This window comes from Streptopelia decaocto, assembly GCF_964273445.1.
Source record: "Streptopelia decaocto genome assembly, chromosome: Z".
NCBI lineage: Eukaryota > Metazoa > Chordata > Aves > Columbiformes > Columbidae > Streptopelia > Streptopelia decaocto.
In genome coordinates, this window is record NC_138657.1 from 36,094,972 (window position 1) to 36,122,737 (window position 27,766).

The 27,766-nt window shown below is 41.3% G+C and overlaps 1 protein-coding gene across 1 annotated transcript; it reads right to left on the reverse strand.

Annotated features, from left to right (window-relative positions):
* Positions 1-18,121: 18,121 nt before the first annotated feature.
* On the reverse strand, positions 18,122-26,410 carry MINAR2 (membrane integral NOTCH2 associated receptor 2; the record flags this gene model as incomplete). Its single annotated transcript, XM_082074830.1, has 3 exons — positions 18,122-18,301; positions 19,110-19,355; positions 26,246-26,410. 3 exons carry the CDS (start codon positions 26,408-26,410, stop codon positions 18,122-18,124), a joined length of 591 nt encoding a protein of 196 aa, XP_081930956.1.
* Between the last annotated feature and the right edge of the window lie 1,356 nt (positions 26,411-27,766).

The following is a 27,766-nucleotide window of genomic DNA, read 5'->3' on the forward strand; positions in this document are numbered from 1 at the left end:
TATATTGCAGGCATTTTAGAAGTTTTTATGAGGTGCAATGAAGACACAATAACTTGTCAGACCTTTACAGCAATACAGACCATTTCAGAGCAAAACAGAGCTGTCTGATTCCGGAATTCATTTTTTTTTTTCCCCACATACATAACTTGTGTTCTGCAGAACTGAAATTCCTGGGGTCTATCCAGATACATAGACTTCTTTTCCTGGTAAGACTCATGTCAGTGTCACTCTGTACCAGAAAATACATCCATATTTACTTCTAGAATCCCACCAAGACAACCAAGCGAGTTATGCAGTGGTTCATGCACACACCACACAGCTCATAGCAATTTACTTTGCCCAAACATGGAGCAACAGTGAGTTACCTTTATGTGGCTGGCCAAGTTAGAGTGCAGAGCGTGTCTATCATAGTCTTGCACAGTCCACGAAGGAGTCTTTGTCTTCTCCTCCCAGTCGTCATCCAGCTGAATATCACTATACAAGGGGTTACTTTTGATTGTAGATTTCAGGGTGATGGGTGTAATGTGTTTCCCGAGGGCTTTGTCTATAATTTCTTGACTGGCTTTGTTTGAGTCTAAGCCCGGCAGCTCAGCAACATTTCTCTTTTCTCTCTGTAAGGCACAATTTGGATCAGAAGCTGGCTTTCATCTTCATTTGCCTAGGATACAGGTCCCCTTTCAGAGTCATCATTTGTAATACAATAGAATAATTTTTAAAATTATATGTGCAACAATTTTTCTCATTCTGGCAAACTTCTACAGTGCAGTAAGGGAGCATGGCTGTTCACTCTGGGCAGATTTCTTCTTTCTGGGGGAAGCACGTGAGTACAATCTGAATATTAAGCTCTTTTGCAAATGTGAACTGACATTATAATGCCTACTGAAAGAAAGCCTCTGCTTTAATGAAACAGTGCTATGGAGCGCTGCAGCAGCAGATGTAGTTCTCATGAAAGCCACAGGCGTATGATGCAGAAGCAAAGCTGTAAGGACAAAGCAGAATGAAGAACGGAGGTAGTGGTGTGTAAGTGACCGCCTTGACTGGCGCTGCACCTTTGAGAGCAGGGGTGTGATTCACAGTTCTGTTCATGCTGTTGAATGCTAGACCCGTGTCAGGATGTCAAAGAAGCTCTTCATTCAACTGAGGGAGAGTTCTTAGTTGAGGCACTGTCAGAACTCAAAGGTAATTAAATATCAGAGGAGTGTCCTGGCAACAACAGTCATTAAATTGGACCTTTTAGAACAGGGACGTGGCAAAGGAGGAGGATGAACAACCATAGTGGGATCACATGTTTTAAGAACTCACAAGTTGCCACTTAGTGCAGCACTAAGAGCCTCTTTAGGAGCTGGTAAAATGGTAGTTACTGTATTTTTCAATCTATAATTGCATGGAGGAATGCAATCAGACTCTCCAGTTCAAGCTGTTCAACACTTTGGTTCACCACAAGCTTTTCTCTCTGAGATTCTGAATTAATTTGTCACTGATCTCTGGTTCTGGCTGTGCATCAGCTTCCTGAGAGACCTGCTTCTGGCAGAGCCCTTGCCGTATGCTTACACCTCTCCTGTGTATCAGGGCTGCTGCTACAGAACCATCAGAGTGCAAATTCAGCTTTCCTTGTTAGCTGCTTCTTCATAAGCACCTTTGTCCTTAGTGCTGAGATAAGGTGAGCCTTGGCCTGACCCAGTGGCCCTGTGACAGGCATGCTGGGAGGGGAGCACACCCCAGAGCTCTCCCACCCTCAGAAATCACAAATGTGTGGGCAGCCCCCACTGCCAGACTCCCATAAAGCACATCCTAAACAGCCAATGAAGAGGCTGGGACCTGAGAAACCACCTTGCATGAAACGACACCTTTTCCGGGATGTTTTACTTATATTGAGATATTCAGCCATTAAGGTATCGTGGGCTGGATGGACTTCAGCAGCTGGAGGACAGGTCCTGCTTCACCTTCCACCATTCCCACAGAAATGCAGGGGATCCCACCTCCTCTCACACGCTGTCTCTGGGAGCTGCTTGGATCCCACATCAACCAGTGCAGGTCCCTAAGCTCATAGCAAACTGTTGGTTTCTTATGCTTGGGTAATTTTCTGCCCCCTTTGTGGGCCAGTGAATCTACTTTGAGTAGAAGCCAGCTGCTAGATGTCATCACCTACTTTATGCCTCAGTGCCCGTGCACATGCACGTGTGAGAGTTAGTCTAGGGCAGATGGGTACAGAAGGAAGTGGGAGGACTGGTCTCCTTGAGAAGGGAAAGGTGGAGAAAACAATAGTTTTTGTCTAAGAAACCCTAGGAGGAAGCATCATGCTGGCATTCTTATCACTAAATCGTTCACAAGTGACTAAGCGTATTTCTCATCAATAATCACCATTAGTAGGTGGGTGGATCCTCAGTGCTCTCCCATTCCCTCTGTTAGTTCATAATTTCCATATGTCATTGCTTAGTCTTGACATATCCCCTGACGACATTACTCTTTGCATTGCAGTTACAGCTGGCACTGAACCCCTCTGGGTTGTACTAGCCAGATTTCAGCTGAGCTGGTGTTTTTAACTGTCATTTCTTTCTGACTGCATTTTATGTTATTTCATTTTATTTATTTATTTTATTTCTTATTTAAAATTTGTCACTGACATTAATGATGCTTCCCTCAGGCTTGTTAGATAATTGAGAGAGGCTTGGAGAACATTTTGTTGAAGAACGCGAACTGTCTCACCAGGAGATGCTTGGTCTCCTTAGGCTAAAATGTTGTGAAAGAATGTGACTTGACAGTGATTTCTAAAGCTGTTTTAAATAAAATGCTACAAAATTTGGAACAGATGGCATGATGCAAAATTTGTGCATGAAGAAGTGCTCAGTGGCATAACTTTTTGCCCCGTCCGTCTGGAGTACCTCCTTTTACACAGGCATGAGAACAGGAGAATGTAGTAGACTGGAGCACAGGTAGAGAGGAAATAGGATGGGAAGGGCAGTGGTGTTTTACCATGAGAACTGGATGGGAATTTGGGTATGAAATGGTTTGCAGAAGTTTTAGAGAACAGACATGGAAGTGCAAAGCTAATCAGGAGAATACACTTGAGTGCAGTAAATGCTTGCTTGTGAAACTTCTGCAGAAGGTATGTCCTAGAGACTAGTTAAGGAAAAATGACAGAAAACTGAAGCACATACTAAAAAAAATAAAAGGTTTAGGTCCAAGAAATGATACAGGAAAATAAGAAAAGATTGCATGAAACATATGCATTTACAAAAGCAGAGCAGCAGGAGATTAGATAACAAAAATATGCCTGCTAATATCAATTCTAGCAAAAATTACACATTTTTTGTTTTAAGATTCAGAAGGTTTCCGAACAGTTTTTACAGACTTCTGTGTTTTGATTCTGATTCATGAAGCAAATGTTCAGAGAAAGAAGAAAGTATTGTAAACTTACATATCCATATGCATTATAGAATTTATATGATATACACTGTGTCTCAGAAGACAGTGTGAATGAGGGTGGAACAGATCAAATCAGAGTTAACAGGAGGCAATTTATGTTACTATTCACTGAAGTGGAGGAGGGAACAGCAAATGCTCAAAGCAGAAATAGTTACGAAGAACTCTGAGAAACTATAGTTGAAATGTGTTGATGAAATACTCATTTAACAAGATGAAAAATGCTCAGCTATGCAAACACATAACTGTGTTTGATCTACATACAACTCATGAGCAGGAAAGACATTATGGTTTATAGCTCATGTTTCACTGAGAACAGTTTGTCCCTTTTTGACAACCCAGAGAGCTGACATGTATAAAAAGAGGATTCTGTAAAAAGCCCAGACATCTACAGAGAGCCAATACTACTTGCATCACTGGGTCAAAATGTGCTTACTCCACAGGTTTTTCTTGGTGATTATTTCATAACACAAGTTATACATATAGGTACTTTACAATATATAGAATTAAAATTATAAATTAATCTATATTGCTAGGAAACATTCTGATCTCATTTTTATCTTCCCTTCATCCTTTTGTTCCCAATAAATAATTATTAGCTCTTTAGAATTTCTTGGACAAATTTGATCTCATAGGGGATGCTGTGGAAAACCAAACAGGAAGGCAAGGAGTAACCAAGGGTAGGTAAGCGGATCTAAAAGACAGTAGGGCAAACAGCTCACATTAAGGATTCCTGAGAATGCAAGTTTTCTTATCAGAGAACTGCAGAGGATCAGAATTGTTTGTCAGAGACATAAGACAGCACCAGGGACTACAAAGCTATCTGGGAAGCCACCTGACATGGATAGGAAGGAAGTGACAGGAATACTTAGAGAAAAGTAGGCTTTCTTATGGACTATTTTAATTGTGCAGCATTGAGAGTACTTCTGTCTTCCTAATGAATTGTTTACTTAAAGAAAGCTGTTTTATCTGTCGTGGCAACAGAGTTCTGAAAGGTTGTGAGTGCATTATAAAAAAACTTCTGTACATTGTCCTATCAGCCTGGCAGTTGGCTCTGATTGTGGCCTGTTACACAGCTATAGGGAAGAATATGGGCAAGAGTGGAAGTATGTAGCACATGTCTGAGACAGGGGACAAACAAGTGACTGTAAGACAGCACCTAACTCGTAGGTAAAAAAAATCTCTTGTCCTGGTCCACTGAAAAACAAGAAAAGGCAGGACACATGCGTTAAGACACCCCAGGAAGGGTGAGGAGTACCCTAAGTATGATAACTATAATACCTGCAGGTCAACTTTTGTTCAGAGTTGTGAATTCCAAAGCAAAAGCAACATGACAAGAAGTAGCATGGTGTTTGAAGAGCAAATGCTCTCTGCTCTCTTCCCAAAACAGGGAAAAAAGGGAAAAACTAGCAGGAAAGAGAAGTTCAAGGACTGAAGAAAATAACCAGATGGACTACAGGGGAGACATGCATCCCAGCTATCAGAAGCAGATATAGGGCATTTAGCATCTGGTGTATGTTGATCACTAAAACATATTGTTAAGACCGAGTGTCCAGTGGGACTGGAAATTTTCAGGGCGATCAGAAAGCGGTCAGTAGCTACTTCTGTGCTCTCCAGAACTTGGATGAGTTTTTCCAAAGATTCTTGTTGAGGTTTCTTTATGGAGGCCCTAATGCCCTGCCAGAGGAAGTGATTTTCTGCAATGTCAATGCTGTACCTGCCACTCTTTGTGCAATAAAATGTACTTATGCTCACTACTAGTCAGTATTGTCAATTCTTTCCAAAAAGCTATTATCCTTGTCTGTCATTTCCCTATATAGGTCACGAGCACAGTGCCTGTGACAATATATCTTAACAGCAGCCTCCAAAAGGAAAAACACAAATAAGTGTGGGTTTTTTAATTTTTTTACTCAAAGTGTAAAATGTCATGATGTCTTAGGAAAAAAAAGGAGTAATTTTATATTTGCAGGGCTTTTTAGCAGTAAATTTTGTCAGGATGCGTTTCATACCAAAAAAAAGTTCAGTTCACAATAACAAGTCAGTCTTCTAAAATTAAAGATTAGCATTCTTCTTCCTGGTTCTTCTGTTATTTCTACCTCCAAAAAAAAAGCACCAAATTAAGATTTGAAGGAAGGCTTACAGATTTAAGAAACTATACAATAGTAATCACAAGGATGTTCCCTGGTTTGCTGCCAGTATTTTTATCAAGGGAATAGCTGTTTGCTTAAGACTTCACTTTCATTTTAATATTAATTATCATCTGAGAATTCCAGCTGTAGATGGAGAGGTTATACTAAGTGGAAAGCTAATTTATGTCAGGGGTACTTCATTTAAAAGAATCTTTTTGTAATGTAATGAAACTTACTGCCCATTTAGTGTGTTAATATTTTTCCAGAAGGAAAGAGTGGATGTAAAGTAGAACCCAACCCTGCAATTACAATGTGTAGCAGTTATGGTCAATTATTTTATAAAACAAATTTGTATATTCTTTAGATTTTTTTTTTTCTTTTCAACCTCTAAGGCTGGTGCCTTAGAAGGCAGAACCAGGCTGTAATGCCTAACAGTCTGCTGCTACTTACTGAAAAACAGTGAGAATACCAAGGATTTTGACATATTCTGCCAGCGTAATTGAAGCAGAACAAAATCCTTGTTTATGAGCATCATGTTGAATTGCTCAGAATTTTTTCGGTTTGTTTTTGTTGTTGTTGCTTTGTTTGTTTTTGTTGGTGGTGGTGTTTTTGTTTTGTTTTTCTGGACCGGATAGTAAGTTATTTTGTGCTATATTGTTTCTGCATGCATGGAGTGACATGTGCAAGACTGGTTGAAATTATTCACCTCTTCAGAGAGTGTAAGAAGAAAAAAAAATACACAAACACCTACTGCTTTTTTGTCAGAAGCAGCACAGTGATCATTAAGGTGGTGTCTGTGCCAGGCAGCCCTCAGCTCCTCCCTCCCTGCTTCTCAAAGCAGCCCTTGGCTGTCACTTAGCAGCATCTGGTCACCTGCATCCTGCATCTGAGAACATCATGTTTCAGAGTACATCTATTTTCAACAGTCTTTACTCATTTATTTTAGATCCTGTTTATTTAAAAGCGTAATGGCCACTTTTTGAGGTCTTTGGCTCTAACACAAAGCTGTAGGTATCTTTCAACTGGCTTTTTGTTGTAGCTGCTGGTGCATCTTACCTGCATTTGGCAAGACACTGGCTGAGGTAGTTCAATGTAGCAAGCCAGTCTCTTGAGTATATTGAGTTGCCTGTGGTATGAATATGGTGCACTGAAAAGACGTGTCAGAGGGAGCTGCAAAAATACACTGAATGATTCTGAGGCTTAAGTGTGCTTGCCAAGCTTGCATACTGCCAATGTGCAGCATGAATGCAAACTGGCTGGCACTAGAAGCAAGCTGTGGATGTAGCTGGCTCTATAAACGTGAACCTTGGCAGGTAACCAAATATGCTGTTGGCACATTCAGATAAAACCAGGATAGATCAGTAAGGGTGAAACTAACTTTGTGTCTGAAAGGAAACTTCTGAAGAATCCTGTAACTATACTGTAAAAAGATTATGTATTTAACAACAGCTCTGATGAAGTTAGGAAGAACAACTTCCTGGGCATCCTGATATCCTCTCTGAACATCATGTATGAAAGGAAAAATAAACTCCTAAAACACTGAGCATTTTTATAATATGAAAAGAACATTATTCTGATTCATTAGGAGGAATCCTCAATACATGCCCCAAGGCGTTACCAAGTTTTAAAGGCATAGCTAGAAAGGGAAAAACAGAGAGCAGGCAGGGAGAGCCTCCTGGACTTTAGTATTAATGAACTAAGTTTAGTATACCACAGTGCTATTAAGGACAGAATTTATCTCTTTTTAGTTTGTATAACTTTACAATTAATGCCTTCCTTGTCATCTCATTAATCAACAGCTTCCTCATATGGATTCTGCTGATATGATCAGCAAAACTTATTCTTCAATACTTCATAAGAATGCATCAGCAGTTTATTTAATAATTACTAGATATGAAACTGATTTTGAACACTAACTCCTGATAATTCACATACCATTTTGGTGAACTTACACTGTTTCTCACCCTTATGGTTCACATCACTTTGCTGAATAATGAAGGCAAAATGGATTAAGAAAACAAGCAAAAAGATGTTTCCTTTTCAGCATGTATTCAGTGTCCACTCATAATATGTAAAAACATTTGTAAGCAAGAAAATGAGGGCTTTTTTATTGTTTAAGAGACAGGATGCCATCTCTCTGGAATTAACTGATCCCACTAGAAGTTTCAGCAGGAGCAGGCAGAGATGCCAATGCTGCCTGCCTGGTTTCCCCCAAGTGCAGCAGCTCCTGGCCACCAGCTGCAGGGCTGCCCTGATTCCCAGGCAGCTGGTACAGCCTCCCCAGCTGCTGCAGCATCCAGCTGCCCATCTCCTTCTCTGAGCTGCTGACTCACAGCTGCTTGGGCAATGCAGATTCACAGACCTCTGCATAATTCATTAATTCATTTCTAGCTGCCAATTAGTTACACAGCACAATATCTCAAAAGGCCACTTCCTCATGCCTTCTTTCCCAAGTGGGCTTACCAGTGGAAAGGGATGTTCGGCACAGATCCGGAACAAGCAAACTGAAGTCATGCAGTGGTCTCCGGCTGGCACCCTAGTTGGTTTCCCTTGCTGCTTGATCACCAACCTTCTTCAAAGAAGAAGCAGTAGCAGTTGTTAGCAATGCATAAGAATGGACTAACGCCATCTGTTTCACAGGTACCGTGCTCTGGGTCTTGTCTTAGTATACCCTAATTATTGCTTAAGAACTTCTTAAGCAAAATTGTTCTTGATACCAGAGATTTTCTACTTTGGACCCTGGGAAAAAAAAAAAACAAAACACATCACCTGTTACTTCTAAGAGGTAACAACTTCACAAGGCCAGTGGTTATTTCAAGTGTGTATATACACACACAGAGAAGTATCTGTCATACTTATATATATGTATGTATACATACACATAGAATCATTTAGGTTGGAAGAGTCTCTCAAGATTATCTAGTTCAACCATTAGCCTAACATTGGTACTAAACCATGTCCCTAAGAACCTAATCAATGCATCTTTCAAACACCTCCATGGATGGTGACTCCACCATTTCCCTGGGCAGCCTGTTCCAATGCCCAACAACTCTTTCTGTGAAGAAATGTTCCCTATAATTTGCTATAATACTTTGGAGAAGAGATCAACAACCTCCATGCTACAACCTTCTTTCAGGTAGTTGTAGACAGGCTCCTTTTTTCCAAGCTGAACAACCCCAGCTCCCTCAGCTGTTCCTCATAAGACTTTCACTCCACACACTTTACCAGCCCCATTGCCCTTCTCTGCACTCTTTCCAGTGCCTCAATGTCTTTCCTGTAGTGAAAGGCCCAAAACTGAACACAGGATTCAAGGTGGGACCTCACCAGTGCTGAATACACGGGGATAATCACTTCTCTAGTCCTGCTGACCACAATATTCTTGATACAAGCCAGGATGCTGTTGGCATTTTTGGCCACCTGGGCACACTGATGGCTCATGTTCGGCTGGCTGTCAATCAGCACCCCCAGGTCTTTTTCTACCAGGCAACTTTCCAGCCACTCTTCCCCGAGCCTGTACCGCTGCCTGGGGTTGTTGTGACCCAAGTGCAGGACCTGGCACTTGGCCTTGTTAAACATCATACAATTCGCCTCAGCCCATCAATTCAGCCAGTCCAGATCCTTCTGTAGACCCTTCCTACCCTCCAGCAGATTAACACTTCCACCCAACTTGGTGTTGCCTGCAACCTTACTGAGGGTGCATTCAATCCTGTCATCCAGATCATTGATAAAGATATTAAACAGAAGTGGCCCCAGTGCTGAGCCCTGGGGAACAACACTTGTGACCACCTGCCAACTGGATTTGACTCCATTCACCACAACACTTTGGGCCCAGCCAGTTTTTAACCAGTGAAGTTTATGCCCATGCAAGCCATGAGCAGCCAGCGTCTCCAGAAGAATGCTGTGGGAAACAAAGTCAAATGCTTTACTGAAGTCTGTGTACACAACATCCACAGCCTTTCCCTCATCCACTAAGTAGGTCAACTTGTCAAAGAAGGAGATCAGGTGGGTCATGCAGGCCCTGCATTTCATAAACCCATGCTGACCGGGCCTGATTGCGTGATGATCCTGTATATGTTGTGTGATGACACTCAGGATGAGTTGTTCCATGACCCTTCCAGGCACCAAGGTCAGACTGCCAAGCACGTAATTCCCTGGATCCTCCTTGCAGTGCTGTTGTAGATGGGCATCACATTTGCCAACTTCTCATCAAGGTGGACCTCCCCAGTTTGCCAGGACTGCTGATAAATAATTGAAAGTGGCTTGGCGAGCACCTCCACCAGCTCCCTCAGTACTGTTGGATGGATCCCATCTGTGTCCATAGACCTGTGCATGAGTAAGTGGTGTAGCAGGTCACTAACCATTTCCCCTTGGATTATTTGGGCTTCATTCTGCTCCCTGTCACTGTCTTCTGGCTCAGAGAATATATATGTATGTATTTATATATATGCATGTATTGCCCAACTAATTGGAAAATGTGCTGTAACCTGGGAAGCCCAGACACTACTTTTAGGTAGCAGGGAAGGCAAAGTTTGCCCCCAAATTGACAACTATGCAAACTGGTTCTGTGACTGAGTATGTCACAGGGTCACCCCTAAAAGGAAAACAAAACAGAACGAAAACCAAACAGCTGAATATGGAGAAAAAAACCCTGAAACTGGAGAGTATGCTGTGAGTCCGAGGTATATATGAGGGAGCCTTCAGAAATGTTACAGTTGTGAAACAAATAGGAAGGTTGATGGTAGCTCCCCACTGCCCAGACGCCAAGCGAGCAAGGCTGGGCAGCTTCTAACTGGCCCATCATCACAACTATTACACCTAAACTGAGGGGAGCAGGCAATAATCTACCGTGATGGAAGGAGATCTTGCTCAAAATGGAAGCAGGTTTTTTGGTGGTAAAGTTACCTTGTGAAAACAAGGTCACTGACTCCTCATTATAGGCATATGGACACAGCACTGGGGAAAGTATCTGACCAAGGCATGTACAGTTAAAGGTAAATCGAATAGGTATCACTATATAGAACCTACCATCACATACCTTAATTTTCCCTTGTCCAGAAAAGCCTGAGGAAGCTGATTTCTCACTTCAAGGTCAGATATGCATTTAGCTCTTCCGTGAATGCTCCTCTCCTATGACAGTTTGTTATGTATTGCAACATTTATTTCCACATAACATTCCTGCTGTAAAGCTTACATTTTACTCATTTGTTTTCTACTGCCTGGGGTTTTGACAACTTGTGAATTTAATGCACTGGCATCCAGGCTGCAAACAGGATCTTTACTCCAATTGCTAGGAGACACCATTCTTCTCTGGCTTTGAGCTTTGCATAATTTTATAGTTCGGACCTAATTACCTCTAACATTTTATATTTTTCCCATATGCACAAAGCCAGAGCTGCTGTTATATCTGCTCATTCAATTCCAAATGCCTTGTTCTAAGTATAGATCACTTTCTGTGTCACATATCAACCAGGGACAAAGCCTGATTTAATGTCATGGTTGTTTCTTTATCCTCAGCTTAATCTTAACAAAATAGGAAGTCCCTTTAGTTTTCCCTTTCCTCTTTCCCTTTCCTCTTTCCCTTTCCATCTGATTAAAAAGCTCTCCCACATTCTACTGTGCTGAAAACTGTACTATATGGTAATTTTATATTGCAGGCATTTTAGAAGTTTTTATGAGGTGCAATGAAGACACAATAACTTGTCAGACCTTTACAGCAATACAGACCATTTCAGAGCAAAACAGAGCTGTCTGATTCCGGAATTCATTTTTTTTTTTCCCCACATACATAACCTAAATGGTTCTGAAATTCAGTCCAGTTAATCTTAAGAAACAGCCTTTAAAAAAAACAAAACAACCCCAGCACTTTTGGCTCCTGACTGTGTAGATGACCCACATGCCAATCTACTAATATTTGGTTCAGCTCACTTCTCCTTGAGCTGAGGCATCATTTATGATGTTCCTCATTGAAAAGAAAGAGAATTAATGCAAATTTACAGATTGAAGGCCCTGTGCTTATTTTACCCTAACAGCTACTTTTATAAGGCACAAAGTCTTTCTCTTAGCAATTTACTACTAATAGTGCTAGCCACACACAGAATGTTATTCACTGACAACTTCTGTAACTACACATTGTCTTATATCCCAAGCACTTTCAAACGATTACTGTGTTTGCTCAGAAAACAAAAAAGTAGGTGAGGCTATGAAAGAGAGAAACAAAATCAAGCACTTTCCACAACAAAACCATCCTTCATCATCTTCACTATAGATCACTTCGCTTTCCAAGCAACTGTTAAGTTGTTCAGACAAGAGCTCAAACAAACAGCTCAACACAAAATCCTGCTTCAATGTGAACATTTATATATGAGTTTTCAGTATGCAGTTGTGCCTAGACAGAAGAAGCTTTAAAGGCTGAACATTCCCGTTATATACCACCACCAAATTTGAAGGAAAAAAGTCTGATACCCAGTAGGGTATCCAACAAGACTAGCCTTAACAAACACAACAAGAATTGCCACAGATGAACCCACTTACAGCTACAAGAGTTTCAATTTACTGCAGCAGCTGCAGCAAATTGATTTCTGAGCTGGAAGTGGCCTTTTGGAGAATTTCCAAGACGAGCACAATCCACACAGAGGAAATCTCAGAGGGAAACAAACCCTCTTTGGTAAGGCTGGTTCATATGCTGGTTTGTCTGTGAAGTTAAATATGTGGGTGGAAAAAGTAAAGCACAGCAACTCAGGATTTTCATGTCCTCCTGAAAATACAGCATGTCATACTGCCATGAATTAACTATTCCCCTCTCTCAATGTAACATAAAAACAGTCTGCCAGCCTTTTTCAGTATGCTTTGAAAATATAAATGTGTACAGGAATTTTGTTGCTGGCTTGCCTCCGTACTACATAATATATCAGAGGAGAGAGAGTCCAGAATTTATTTTCCACCACCAGATGACTTATATTAGGTTTGGTGAGGAAAAAGAATCCTTAAAAATATGTTGTTCATCACTCAATATTCTGACTCTTGAATTCAGTATGTTGTGTTCAGCATTAGAGCAGTATCAGGATCATTGCAAAGTGCCTCCAGCTGCAGGGATTCACAAAGCCAGCCTCCACAACTAAGAAATCCTGACAAGTCCCTCTGTCAGGAAGAGCCTTGCCTGTCAGGCTGCAACACCACCACTTGACCAGACTGTCTGCTCCCAGGGACAAGTCCACCGAGACACAGTTGCAAAAAGGAGAAGTCAGTGTCACACCGCCTGGGGGTTCTGGTCAAAAGCTCTTTACATAAACCCCATGTGCACTCAGACTCCACCTCAGTTTGAATCTGAACTGCGCCTGTACTTCAGCAGAAATCTGCCTGGATTGTGTTTGTGACTGGAAAGCATCCACCTAGGGGCAGTCCTGTGATGATTGTATGTGGATAACTGAAACCCATTGCTCTTTGCACTTGGACATGTCCAGAGAAGCTGCACACCTGCAAACCTAGGCAAATGGCCATTTTCAAGGTGTAGCTTAGTAAGTTTATGGTTTGAGCCTAGCACAATGGTGTAGGTCAGGTACCTGTCAGAAACAGAAATTCCAGTCCTAAGGAACTTAAGTGAAAGATTGAAAATAAAATTCGTTGGAGGGGAAGGGAGGGGAGGGGAGGGGAGGGGAGGGGGAAAGGGGAAAGGGGAGGGGAGAGGAGGGGAGAAAGGGGAAGGAAGGGGAGGGGAGCAGAAAAAGATGAAAAGGGGAAAAGAAAGTGAAAGGGATGCCCCCCTAAATCCTGAATCTTAAAAGTTAAATCTTTTGCAGACAAGTATTTCTTGAATGTATTTATTTTTCTCTAAGCCACTTTTCTGTTGTTCTCCTTCCAGCCAATGGACTGGAAATGGGCACAGGCTGTCAAACTTCACTCACAATTCTGCATTTACAGTGTCAGCAGACTGCTGACTAACAAGTTGAACCATGGCATATCGTGTTCCTACCCATGAATCCAGGTACCCTGAGTCTGCATGTAGCAGTGTCTTGAGTCTGAACTGATCTTGTCCAAGATGGAGTTGGAACTGAGAAAGCCTTTCAATATAAACAGGAGCTCACAGACACAAGAGTCTCTCCTGCATTTATTAATGCATTCCTACACAATTCTAATCATCAGGTTACAGGCTGTACAGCAGAACTGTAAATCCACAGAAGAGCTCTGGCTTTGTATCCCTCTTTATTCATGAGGTAAATATTTCTGGGAAATCCTAAAAATAAATAAATAAATAAATAAATATATAATGTGGTGCAAAAAGTACTTTTTCTAAAGCAAACCATATACAAGGAAAATGCAGTTGTTAAACCAAGAAGTGTAATCCATCTAAAACACTGGGCACTAAAAACTTGAAAAATTTATCTTGTGCAACTAAAAGAGATGGTACTCCTTATGATACACCTGTCACTTGTTAGAGCAGGTAACTGCTGCTCTAGCTTTTTAAATCTAGAAGCATCTTCTAACCAATAAAATAATGTGAGAATACTGATGACAGGAAGGCTTTCTGATGCTCAGTTCATCTAACTAGTATCCCTGTAAATCTGTATTTCAGTGAATTATTCCATTTACAAGAGCATAACCATACAGATGAAGGTCCTTACAGTGGATTCAGTGTATTATATGTTTCAAAACTTCTCTCATCTAACCAGTGAGACACTCTCCTTGGATAGGTGAACTTGTGGAGACCTTCCTGATTTTTCAGTGATAGATAGCAGAGATGTTTAGCATCCACACAGGTTTTGCTGCTATGGTTCTTTATTGTTCAAATAAATATTAATTCAGCACTCACACACCAGAACATCATACCTGAAGTAGTAACTTCTTCTCTGGCCGGAGAAATTTATAACATATGACACCTCACAATTCAAATTGCATCTTCCTTTTTCAAATCCTGATGTGACCAAGGTAACTTCACCCATGACAAACTCAAAAATGTCTCTTTCCCTCTACTTTTCCTCCTTTAGCCCTTGTCTTGTTTAATGAGTGCATTGCCCGAAGGAAAAAAAAATAAAAAATGAAGCTGAAAACTGCGAATACATGCACCCTGATAAAGCAACAAGCCCTGCGAGACCCTTTCCACCATACAGCTCTGTACTTCACTGGAGTGTCAGCTGTAATTTCCCCAGATAGTGCCTGTTGGAGCCCCAGAGCTAAGCAGGAGCCCATGTTCAGCAACTTCACATGCCAAAAGCAAATGACATGACAACTCAGCAGTGAATTTATGGATGATTTTAGGAAGAACAGAATTTAGCAAAGGAAGACGAGAAGGAGGGTTGGGAGTATCCTCATCAGAATTTTGCAAGGTGCTCTAGCAATTTGGGAGAGCAAATGTACTCAAAACCAATAAAAAACAAAGTTCAATCGCTTAAGTAGTTTTGAAAGCTAATCCTGATTTGCTGGAGAAAAGGAAGTCAGTTTTTCTAAAATCACTTGTGAAATACAGTAACTGCCAACACAATTATAGGTTGGCAGAATCTTCATGAACAAGTGCTCTTATTTGCTTCCAGGTTGCAGCTGTGCAGTTAGTAAGAGCTAATTCCTGCTACGTCTCACTGCAAATGCTGGTGTTCCCAGTCAAAGGTAGTATTCTATTGCAGTTATATCCTTGTTCTACATGTTGTCAGTAAGTGATGGCAAGATATTGATGTGTCAACCTGGTGTTGTATGTTAGAGTTTTTACTGACTGTTAAGTAGGAGACACTGCTGACATGTGAGCTGATTACAACTGGAATAAAAAATTTAAACCCATGCCAAGATTTGTCTCTGTTCAGATTGAAATTTGTCTACTTTCTTAGCTTTAAACACCTGCTTAAATCCTGTTGAAGTCAAACAAAGTGTATGCATGAGTGTTCTCTCAGGCCAGGATGAGACCAATGAATGTAAATCTCAGAGATTACTTACCATGGAAAAAATGCTGTATGTCCTGTTTTAATGTCATTACCTACTGGAGTTGTTTTATTCATCCAGTTTTAAAAGCACTTTTGGAAGACACTAAATATTCTGTTCTCCAAACTCCAATACTGATCCTACTTTATAAATGTTATCTGATGGCTTCTTTTCTGCAGCCCCTGTAATTAATGAATTACAAAACCAAGCAAACAAAAAATTACACAGGAAAAGAGGCAACACAAAGCAATATTGCCAACCAAAAATTAAAACTGTTCTTCTGCAACAGGCATAACCTAATATTGCATCAAGTGGTTAAAGAAGGGGCATCTCCTTAATTATTTTTATCTTAAGTACATCTTACAAAGGATCCCAAGGTCCCACCACGCCCTCTTGAAGAGAGGTCTTTTGTCTCTCAACATGTGGGGATTTTTCTTCCCGCTAAAAGTATTCAAATGTTGTTTTATTTTCTCAGACCGTAGAAGGCAGCTCACGTTTAGGCAGACAACGGGCTTACCCCCCGTGAACGGGCCTTTCCCTCCCTTCCCCGCCTCAGCGGTGCCCCGCAGCCACGGCCGGGTACACATGTGACCAGCAGGGGGCGGGCTGCTGCCGCGGTGGGGGGAAAGGGGGGCAGCGGGCGGGGCGACGGAGCCTTAGGAGACGCTGGGTCTCTGCGCCCGCCCGCCCGCCGCGCTCCGCCACGAGATGTCAGCAAAGGAATCCGCATCGCAGCGCCGCGAGCGGAAAATAATTAAGAAAAAAAATCAGTCCGACCCTCCACCCATCCCCCCCCCCCAAAAAAAAGAAAAAAGAAGTGGAAAAAAGTTACTCCACCTCCGCCCCTGAAACATCTTTTCTGAGAGTCTTTTCTGATTCTCCATTAGGTGACAGCAGCGAAACCAGACTGAAGCAGCCGGTAATGGGCTTGTGGAGAAAACTATTTATCCCTACTGCTAAACTCTCAGAGAGAAACGCAGTTAAGAAACTCTCATTATTGGCCTTTTTCCTGGAAATTACAGAGCCCTTTGCTTTCAGGCTTCCCGCCTGCAGGCCTCAATAATTTACAAAAATACATTTCTGCATTGTATGCAATGCACTTAAAGCAAACGTACTTGGACTGGAAAAAAAACCAGTAAAGTATTGTTACCTTGTTGTGAATAATTGCTTCATAATGTCAGCTATTAGTCTTGTAAATGCTCACGAATTCTTACTTTTGTAAGCTGAATGGGCCTGATCTTTCAGACAAGAACACAGGTGGACATTGAAACTGCAGCAAGGCAGGAGACTGAGTTCACCTGTATCTTTAAAGCAATGTTTGAACTTGTAATGGGATGCTAATTTTATGCCAATGCATTGAAATATGTTACACATTTGCTGCTGGCTGGTCACCAGCTTAAAGCGGTAAACTGTTTTAGCTCAGGTCTTTGAACCAGTTACACTACAAGCTAGACTAGGGTCCAAGAAGTTACAGCAAAAAGGAAATTCAAACATGGACTAGGTGAGGAAGGAGGGAAGGAATTAAACACACTAATCTTACTGTCACACTGTACTTGAAGATTAATTAATCCTGACCTGACCTGAAGGATTGCAAAGCTGCTGTAAGTAGGGCACATGCTAGAATTCAGAGGGGGTGATACACGCCATCTACCTTGGTCCTATTCCTGACCTATTCCAAAGCGGGTTTTGTGTTGAGAGAGGTAGATCTGGTATAATGCCAGCTTTCCAGCTTTAGTGCATCTGTGAGATTCTCTGGTGTGAGTGAGGGAGATGCCCTCAATAGATTTCATAGCGTCTTGCCCTAGTGTAAAGTTATAAAAGGTCTGCAGCACTCAGAGTATTTTCTTTCTGTCACTATTCATTCACTTTTTATTTTGTAATTTTGTCTCATATGTTCATTCTTCTGAATTATTCTGAGGTGTATGAACTTCACTGTGTGTACAATCCTTTCATTTACAAAGATCCTTTTTCCCAGCATGAACATGTATCTTTAATCTATTTAAGGTATATTCTAATTCCAGTTTGTACTGTAGTACTTCACCAATTTTGCTCTAGTTTTGATGTAGATGATATTGGGACTCCATCTTTCGGGTTGTCAGAGGTGCTACATAGTCAAAGAACATGCCACAGGGATGAAGAAACCCTGTTTCAAGTCTCAGGGAATTATTCTGAGAGAAGCCCAGTGGTCTGATTTTTTGTAGAAATGCATTCAGTCACTAAGTAATTCTTACATTTTTGGTTTAGAATTATTTGGGATATCTTGAATGCCACTATATTCTATATTCCAGTAATAGTAATCATAAAAGGTGAACAGGATGGTAGGTGTTTATTAGAATGAATAGTCAGTTGGTTGTTTGTGCACACTATGTGTACCACACCACACATGCTGACACAAATCACTAGTCCAAAGAAGAAGGCTCCAAGAAAAGTAGCATATTCATAGTTTTCTTATATTAATTGTACCTTTAAGGAGACATTCTGCCATACTCGGAGTATTTGTCTCTTTTCAGGATCAATTCCTTATGCTGCACAGGAACATTGTAAAATAGTGATGTCAAACAAGTTGTATTTGTGACAAGAAATTGGAATTCAAATAAAACAAGTCAGGCGAATAGCTTAATAAAAATATTTATTGAAAGAACTCCCATCAACATTATTTGGCTGTACTAAGTAAATAAAATGCTGAGCGTGACTATGGTAATCAGGAGGCAAACAGCTAATACCATGAGCAGGATTATTCGGCAACATTTGGAATGCTTTTTTTCTCTCTCTTTCTTTTTTAACAAGGTATCATACCCAGGAGTATAAATATCCCCCATCCAGAAATGCAGATCGTTAGGATTTTCCTAAAAGAAAAATCAGAAAATGAACTCAGTTCCTCTCTCTTGCACATAAAGTCATTAGAACATACCCAGAAGTATTTTGGCTATCATCAGATAATGATTAATGAATTTAAGGCATCACAACACAAGTGCAAGAAACTTTCACTTGAATATAGGTTGTTCTACTTGCCAGATGTTGCAAATGTTCCACTGGGGAAAGTTAAAACCACTCTTTTCAGCCAGGAACCAAATGTAGGACAACAGCCACTGAAATGTGATTAAAAAACCCAGAAGAAACCATGTTGTCTTCTCAAAAAGAGATGTCAATTTATAAACACAGATCTGAGTCCCTTCCCAAATAAAGGGAACAGCAGAAAAAAGCTCACAAAAGTAACCCTAAAAGCAGTTTGTGCCAACTCACAGGCAGGCAGGATCCTGTATAGTGTGAATGAGACTCAGAAAATATATGTTATTTGACAACAGAATGATGTTATGAACAGTTATTAAAGTGGGCATATAGCATTTAAGTGCCTTGTTTATGGTTCTTCTCTATATAAACAGGGATGGTGAGCTGCGGGATGTTGCAGTTTAAGGCTTTCTCTAGTCACAGAGGTTGTGTTCTGCAGAACTGAAATTCCTGGGGTCTATCCAGATACATAGACTTCTTTTCCTGGTAAGACTCATGTCAGTGTCACTCTGTACCAGAAAATACATCCATATTTACTTCTAGAATCCCACCAAGACAACCAAGCGAGTTATGCAGTGGTTCATGCACACACCACACAGCTCATAGCAATTTACTTTGCCCAAACATGGAGCAACAGTGAGTTACCTTTATGTGGCTGGCCAAGTTAGAGTGCAGAGCGTGTCTATCATAGTCTTGCACAGTCCACGAAGGAGTCTTTGTCTTCTCCTCCCAGTCGTCATCCAGCTGAATATCACTATACAAGGGGTTACTTTTGATTGTAGATTTCAGGGTGATGGGTGTAATGTGTTTCCCGAGGGCTTTGTCTATAATTTCTTGACTGGCTTTGTTTGAGTCTAAGCCCGGCAGCTCAGCAACATTTCTCTTTTCTCTCTGTAAGGCACAATTTGGATCAGAAGCTGGCTTTCATCTTCATTTGCCTAGGATACAGGTCCCCTTTCAGAGTCATCATTTGTAATACAATAGAATAATTTTTAAAATTATATGTGCAACAATTTTTCTCATTCTGGCAAACTTCTACAGTGCAGTAAGGGAGCATGGCTGTTCACTCTGGGCAGATTTCTTCTTTCTGGGGGAAGCACGTGAGTACAATCTGAATATTAAGCTCTTTTGCAAATGTGAACTGACATTATAATGCCTACTGAAAGAAAGCCTCTGCTTTAATGAAACAGTGCTATGGAGCGCTGCAGCAGCAGATGTAGTTCTCATGAAAGCCACAGGCGTATGATGCAGAAGCAAAGCTGTAAGGACAAAGCAGAATGAAGAACGGAGGTAGTGGTGTGTAAGTGACCGCCTTGACTGGCGCTGCACCTTTGAGAGCAGGGGTGTGATTCACAGTTCTGTTCATGCTGTTGAATGCTAGACCCGTGTCAGGATGTCAAAGAAGCTCTTCATTCAACTGAGGGAGAGTTCTTAGTTGAGGCACTGTCAGAACTCAAAGGTAATTAAATATCAGAGGAGTGTCCTGGCAACAACAGTCATTAAATTGGACCTTTTAGAACAGGGACGTGGCAAAGGAGGAGGATGAACAACCATAGTGGGATCACATGTTTTAAGAACTCACAAGTTGCCACTTAGTGCAGCACTAAGAGCCTCTTTAGGAGCTGGTAAAATGGTAGTTACTGTATTTTTCAATCTATAATTGCATGGAGGAATGCAATCAGACTCTCCAGTTCAAGCTGTTCAACACTTTGGTTCACCACAAGCTTTTCTCTCTGAGATTCTGAATTAATTTGTCACTGATCTCTGGTTCTGGCTGTGCATCAGCTTCCTGAGAGACCTGCTTCTGGCAGAGCCCTTGCCGTATGCTTACACCTCTCCTGTGTATCAGGGCTGCTGCTACAGAACCATCAGAGTGCAAATTCAGCTTTCCTTGTTAGCTGCTTCTTCATAAGCACCTTTGTCCTTAGTGCTGAGATAAGGTGAGCCTTGGCCTGACCCAGTGGCCCTGTGACAGGCATGCTGGGAGGGGAGCACACCCCAGAGCTCTCCCACCCTCAGAAATCACAAATGTGTGGGCAGCCCCCACTGCCAGACTCCCATAAAGCACATCCTAAACAGCCAATGAAGAGGCTGGGACCTGAGAAACCACCTTGCATGAAACGACACCTTTTCCGGGATGTTTTACTTATATTGAGATATTCAGCCATTAAGGTATCGTGGGCTGGATGGACTTCAGCAGCTGGAGGACAGGTCCTGCTTCACCTTCCACCATTCCCACAGAAATGCAGGGGATCCCACCTCCTCTCACACGCTGTCTCTGGGAGCTGCTTGGATCCCACATCAACCAGTGCAGGTCCCTAAGCTCATAGCAAACTGTTGGTTTCTTATGCTTGGGTAATTTTCTGCCCCCTTTGTGGGCCAGTGAATCTACTTTGAGTAGAAGCCAGCTGCTAGATGTCATCACCTACTTTATGCCTCAGTGCCCGTGCACATGCACGTGTGAGAGTTAGTCTAGGGCAGATGGGTACAGAAGGAAGTGGGAGGACTGGTCTCCTTGAGAAGGGAAAGGTGGAGAAAACAATAGTTTTTGTCTAAGAAACCCTAGGAGGAAGCATCATGCTGGCATTCTTATCACTAAATCGTTCACAAGTGACTAAGCGTATTTCTCATCAATAATCACCATTAGTAGGTGGGTGGATCCTCAGTGCTCTCCCATTCCCTCTGTTAGTTCATAATTTCCATATGTCATTGCTTAGTCTTGACATATCCCCTGACGACATTACTCTTTGCATTGCAGTTACAGCTGGCACTGAACCCCTCTGGGTTGTACTAGCCAGATTTCAGCTGAGCTGGTGTTTTTAACTGTCATTTCTTTCTGACTGCATTTTATGTTATTTCATTTTATTTATTTATTTTATTTCTTATTTAAAATTTGTCACTGACATTAATGATGCTTCCCTCAGGCTTGTTAGATAATTGAGAGAGGCTTGGAGAACATTTTGTTGAAGAACGCGAACTGTCTCACCAGGAGATGCTTGGTCTCCTTAGGCTAAAATGTTGTGAAAGAATGTGACTTGACAGTGATTTCTAAAGCTGTTTTAAATAAAATGCTACAAAATTTGGAACAGATGGCATGATGCAAAATTTGTGCATGAAGAAGTGCTCAGTGGCATAACTTTTTGCCCCGTCCGTCTGGAGTACCTCCTTTTACACAGGCATGAGAACAGGAGAATGTAGTAGACTGGAGCACAGGTAGAGAGGAAATAGGATGGGAAGGGCAGTGGTGTTTTACCATGAGAACTGGATGGGAATTTGGGTATGAAATGGTTTGCAGAAGTTTTAGAGAACAGACATGGAAGTGCAAAGCTAATCAGGAGAATACACTTGAGTGCAGTAAATGCTTGCTTGTGAAACTTCTGCAGAAGGTATGTCCTAGAGACTAGTTAAGGAAAAATGACAGAAAACTGAAGCACATACTAAAAAAAATAAAAGGTTTAGGTCCAAGAAATGATACAGGAAAATAAGAAAAGATTGCATGAAACATATGCATTTACAAAAGCAGAGCAGCAGGAGATTAGATAACAAAAATATGCCTGCTAATATCAATTCTAGCAAAAATTACACATTTTTTGTTTTAAGATTCAGAAGGTTTCCGAACAGTTTTTACAGACTTCTGTGTTTTGATTCTGATTCATGAAGCAAATGTTCAGAGAAAGAAGAAAGTATTGTAAACTTACATATCCATATGCATTATAGAATTTATATGATATACACTGTGTCTCAGAAGACAGTGTGAATGAGGGTGGAACAGATCAAATCAGAGTTAACAGGAGGCAATTTATGTTACTATTCACTGAAGTGGAGGAGGGAACAGCAAATGCTCAAAGCAGAAATAGTTACGAAGAACTCTGAGAAACTATAGTTGAAATGTGTTGATGAAATACTCATTTAACAAGATGAAAAATGCTCAGCTATGCAAACACATAACTGTGTTTGATCTACATACAACTCATGAGCAGGAAAGACATTATGGTTTATAGCTCATGTTTCACTGAGAACAGTTTGTCCCTTTTTGACAACCCAGAGAGCTGACATGTATAAAAAGAGGATTCTGTAAAAAGCCCAGACATCTACAGAGAGCCAATACTACTTGCATCACTGGGTCAAAATGTGCTTACTCCACAGGTTTTTCTTGGTGATTATTTCATAACACAAGTTATACATATAGGTACTTTACAATATATAGAATTAAAATTATAAATTAATCTATATTGCTAGGAAACATTCTGATCTCATTTTTATCTTCCCTTCATCCTTTTGTTCCCAATAAATAATTATTAGCTCTTTAGAATTTCTTGGACAAATTTGATCTCATAGGGGATGCTGTGGAAAACCAAACAGGAAGGCAAGGAGTAACCAAGGGTAGGTAAGCGGATCTAAAAGACAGTAGGGCAAACAGCTCACATTAAGGATTCCTGAGAATGCAAGTTTTCTTATCAGAGAACTGCAGAGGATCAGAATTGTTTGTCAGAGACATAAGACAGCACCAGGGACTACAAAGCTATCTGGGAAGCCACCTGACATGGATAGGAAGGAAGTGACAGGAATACTTAGAGAAAAGTAGGCTTTCTTATGGACTATTTTAATTGTGCAGCATTGAGAGTACTTCTGTCTTCCTAATGAATTGTTTACTTAAAGAAAGCTGTTTTATCTGTCGTGGCAACAGAGTTCTGAAAGGTTGTGAGTGCATTATAAAAAAACTTCTGTACATTGTCCTATCAGCCTGGCAGTTGGCTCTGATTGTGGCCTGTTACACAGCTATAGGGAAGAATATGGGCAAGAGTGGAAGTATGTAGCACATGTCTGAGACAGGGGACAAACAAGTGACTGTAAGACAGCACCTAACTCGTAGGTAAAAAAAATCTCTTGTCCTGGTCCACTGAAAAACAAGAAAAGGCAGGACACATGCGTTAAGACACCCCAGGAAGGGTGAGGAGTACCCTAAGTATGATAACTATAATACCTGCAGGTCAACTTTTGTTCAGAGTTGTGAATTCCAAAGCAAAAGCAACATGACAAGAAGTAGCATGGTGTTTGAAGAGCAAATGCTCTCTGCTCTCTTCCCAAAACAGGGAAAAAAGGGAAAAACTAGCAGGAAAGAGAAGTTCAAGGACTGAAGAAAATAACCAGATGGACTACAGGGGAGACATGCATCCCAGCTATCAGAAGCAGATATAGGGCATTTAGCATCTGGTGTATGTTGATCACTAAAACATATTGTTAAGACCGAGTGTCCAGTGGGACTGGAAATTTTCAGGGCGATCAGAAAGCGGTCAGTAGCTAGCCATTTGCAGGAGAAACAGTCTGTGCTTTTTATGCCGCTTTTCACAAGGAAGGGCCAAGATTCCTGGACTGATTTATAGTTTGTTTTATTCAAAGTAAATGATGAAAATATATGCTAAGGAGGGAATCTGTTCAGGTTGCCTGGTAGAGAAGAAGAAAGTAAGGAGAAAGAGCGGCAGCTTTTTGGTCAGCAATAGGAATTGTCATTATGTCAAGCTGCTTTTTTATAATAGAAATAAATTAAAAAACTTAGAGGTGAAGAAAACACATAGTGCTTAAGTGCACTTGAATTTAAGTCATCTCGTAATAAAGGTCTGGAAGAGGCCTCAAATGCACCACTGAGGAGGCACTTTACACGGAGAGCCCTGAGTAGCAATAGTTTCTTAAAAAATATTAATTTCTGAGAGGGAATTTAGGATACTCTCAGAGTTTAATGACTTTGGGAGTCTGTAGGTCATGCACATATGTTCTGAAATGAATTCTTCTGTCCGCTCCCCCCTCTCCATTTCCGTTTCTGAATTAACTAACCCTTAACCCCATTAGATCTCTTCATCTTAAAGCAAAACATGTTATTCCTGCGCCATAAGTTCTCCACTGTGCCATCGTGTTTATTCTAACGTCTGGAACTCATCAGTTCTTTTCCCCTAATTTGATTGTCAGCAAAAGGGAAAAAAAGGCGAGCTCATAAGGGAGAGAGAATAAGCCACAATGAATTTTATCTGGACAGCTTGAATTCACTAATGAATACACTTAAAAGTATAGATTGTGTCCCAGGTTTAACATTTATAAAACACACTACATTGTAAACTGCATTTCTGGAGATGTGAGCACACACATTTCCTTTGAAATGGCTATCCCAGGGATGGGAATAGAGTTCCAGGAAAACCCTCTTGCTGGTGGTGAAGAGCAGAGCACAAGTCGAAAAAGCACAGGGCTCCCCACACATTTTTAATCCTCCGGCAGCTCTGCAGCCCTGGCTCAGTGACAGCGTGTCCTGTTAAACGACAATAGGGAGAAGGATGCCTGCTGCGGAGGAGGCTCTGTGTGTGGCTGCCTCCCTCCTGCACAAAAGAGGGGCTTAGGTGGGGTGGGGACTGAGGCCAGCATTGCACCATACCCCATTGTTTGGGATCCCGCAGGCTCCTTCCCTTGGTTTAGGGCTCTTTGCATGGGAGATGACGGGCGACCATGCGTCCCCCTCCTCCCAGCTCTCCTTGGGGAATTGCCAGTAAAGATTATACAATATGAGCAGAAGCAGCTGGAGGCATTTGGGGTAGGCAGAGAGAGGGAAGGGTGCTGGGGTGGGGAAGAGGCTAAGGAAGGTAAGGGGGGAGTCATGGAAGCGGGTGTCAGGAGGGGAAGGTCATTTGCATGTGGGTGAGGACTGGAAGGGGCTCTGAGAAGGAGTGAAGGGGTTGGTTTGGGGAGCTAATGGGGAGAAAAGTCCAAGAGGGGAGAAGTGCAACTCCAAGTACCTGTGGGAGACTTTAAGGATCTTTCTCTTCGCCTCCTCTCCCCTCCTTTTCCCTGTCCTCAGCTGAGGTTTTTTTTAGCTCCCACTCCTCATTCCCGTAGGGAACTGGACCCCCAAAATAAGTATCCTCAGAACATAGCTCTTTCTCCACCCGTCCCTTCCCCTCCCCCCTCCAAACTGCTTGTGTGCGTCTCCATCCCTTGACAAGAACCAGACCTTGGAGCTTTTGCTCATGCTAGGGGTGGGGAAGGCAAGGGGCTCCCCGGGCAGCAGGAAAGGAGTTCTGTGGAGCAGCAAGTGGGGCCCAGAGGGGTGTGAGCTGATGCAGCTGTACTGCTGCTGATCCAGACATGAACTTCTCCTCCGCTGGCCCCAGGGCCTCTACTAGGCAGCACACATTTACATTTTTACTGAGAAACTGCTGCTACCTCTGTATAATAACTTGGATTAATACAGTTACTGTGTTTAACACTTTTGACAGCTGTCTGTCAGGACAACAAAAGGTCAAAGTAGAATAAAGAAAACAAGGCAAAATAAAGAGGAAGCCACAGTGAACTGTGTAAATATATATAAGCTTGCAAGACACTAGCGAGAATCTCTAATGTTCTCTCTAATGTGCCTTTTCTTTGAGTTTGGGTGATATGGCCTGGCTTCCAGATTTTTTTTTTCCTATCTTTTTCTTATTTTGCCTCTTTAGTACAATTAATCTGTGTTTTACATCAATAGACTTTCTGGGAAATGCTATGAAAATTTTACAATGAGCCATAGAAAGCCTGAAGTACATAAATAAAGTCAGTGGACCGCCCTGAAGAGTGACTCTTCTCTTGGAGCCTGATCCTCACTGAAGTCAATGGGAAAACTTACGGGGATATTAGTGATTTAAATTCAGAGATGCAGGAAGCTGAATCCACAGCTGAAGTCTCAGCCTCATGTCATTTATCTCAAGTTCCCCAAAACAAGGTAGAAAAAATCAGGAAAAACGTCAGCCTATTTTAGACCTTACCTGTAAATAGACCCTGTTGTGCCACCGCTGCACTCCAGGTAAAGCTGCTTCTGGGAATTTTGCCAGGCTGGTTTGTAGGAAGGTAGAGTTTTTCACTAAAGACTTCACCTCCAGTTGCAGGAATTTATCAGGATGGTTGTTGTTTGGCAAAACAGAGAAGTCCATCTTTCTGTCCGGTAGAATAATAATGAAAACAGCCCCTGCTTCTGCTTCCTGGCTATGCATGCTCCTTCTATTATTAATGATGTGAAGAAGGATACGACAGTTTCCTGAAACTGTATCTGACCTCTGTTTGGTGTCAGGCTCACTTATATCATCTACCAATGATAAAAGATTGTTTAGAAGCGGCAGAGCAGACAGGACATGTTTCTGTAAGTGCTTAGCTTAAGTTTTCAAGTTCAAGGTCTTTTTTGATAGATACATACATGCTCATTAAAGCTAACAGAGTACCAGTGAGTAGATGCATGAGACACTTAAATGAATACCAGCACTTCCTCAAGTGACCTGCCAAAAATGTCAAGCTTACAATACTTCAAAGCAAGCTTTTTTTTTATCCCCCACAAAATTAGAAGCAGCTCCCAGTGCAAAGCAAGTCGTCCTTTTCTGTGGCAGCACTAAGAGGCTTCATTGTGCTGTGTGACTCGGTACCGTTTACCACGACAGCTATGACATGCACTTCTTTAGGTTCAGGGATTTCTTTCACAGTAAATTCTTCTTGACCCTGGGAGATATTAGATTATTTAAAGTAATTGATAACAGAAGTTTTCAGGGAATTGAATCTGCTCCTGTTCAACTGAAGGGAAAAAAACTCTTACTAACTTAAATGGCATAGTCCCTTCACTTTCATTATTCAATTTAGAGATTTGATATTTTCATCATCATTCTGTGAGTCTGTAATACTTTTGACTTCCAGCTAGTTAAATTCCCCTTCTTACAACCAGCAAAAGTAGCCTCCTCACTTTTATTTTAAACTTTTTTTTCCAAACGTTTCAATTTTTCTCAGCTATGTTTCATTTTTGATGACACTGCTATTTTTTTGAAATCCATAAAAATCTGTTTTGGATCAAATTAGTGCTGATAAATAGAGCATCACAAAAATTTTAGCCTTATACTTAGACCAGACAATCATACCCCTCTGTCTTCCTTACACTAGATTGCCGAAATTTAAAAAGAAAATAAAACCAGTAAAAGGTTTTAAAATGTTACTAATGTGAGATCCTAAGTTAATAAATGAACACTTTGATATACATATAAGTTAAAACCCTTATCTACTTAGAAAGGTCATGATTTTTCCTTGCATGTATTTACTGACAATTATTTTACAGCATATCTATTAACAATTATTAATCTGTTGCCCTACAAGTCAATACTCAGAGTATTTGTGGCCAGCCACAAAAGCGACAGTAGTGGCTGTGTTTCTGAGTGGATGTGCATGCTTCTGAGGCAAACTGCAACTACATTGTGAACTGTATCTCCTCACTGTAGTGAAGCCCTCAAACACTAACACACCATTAGCATGAA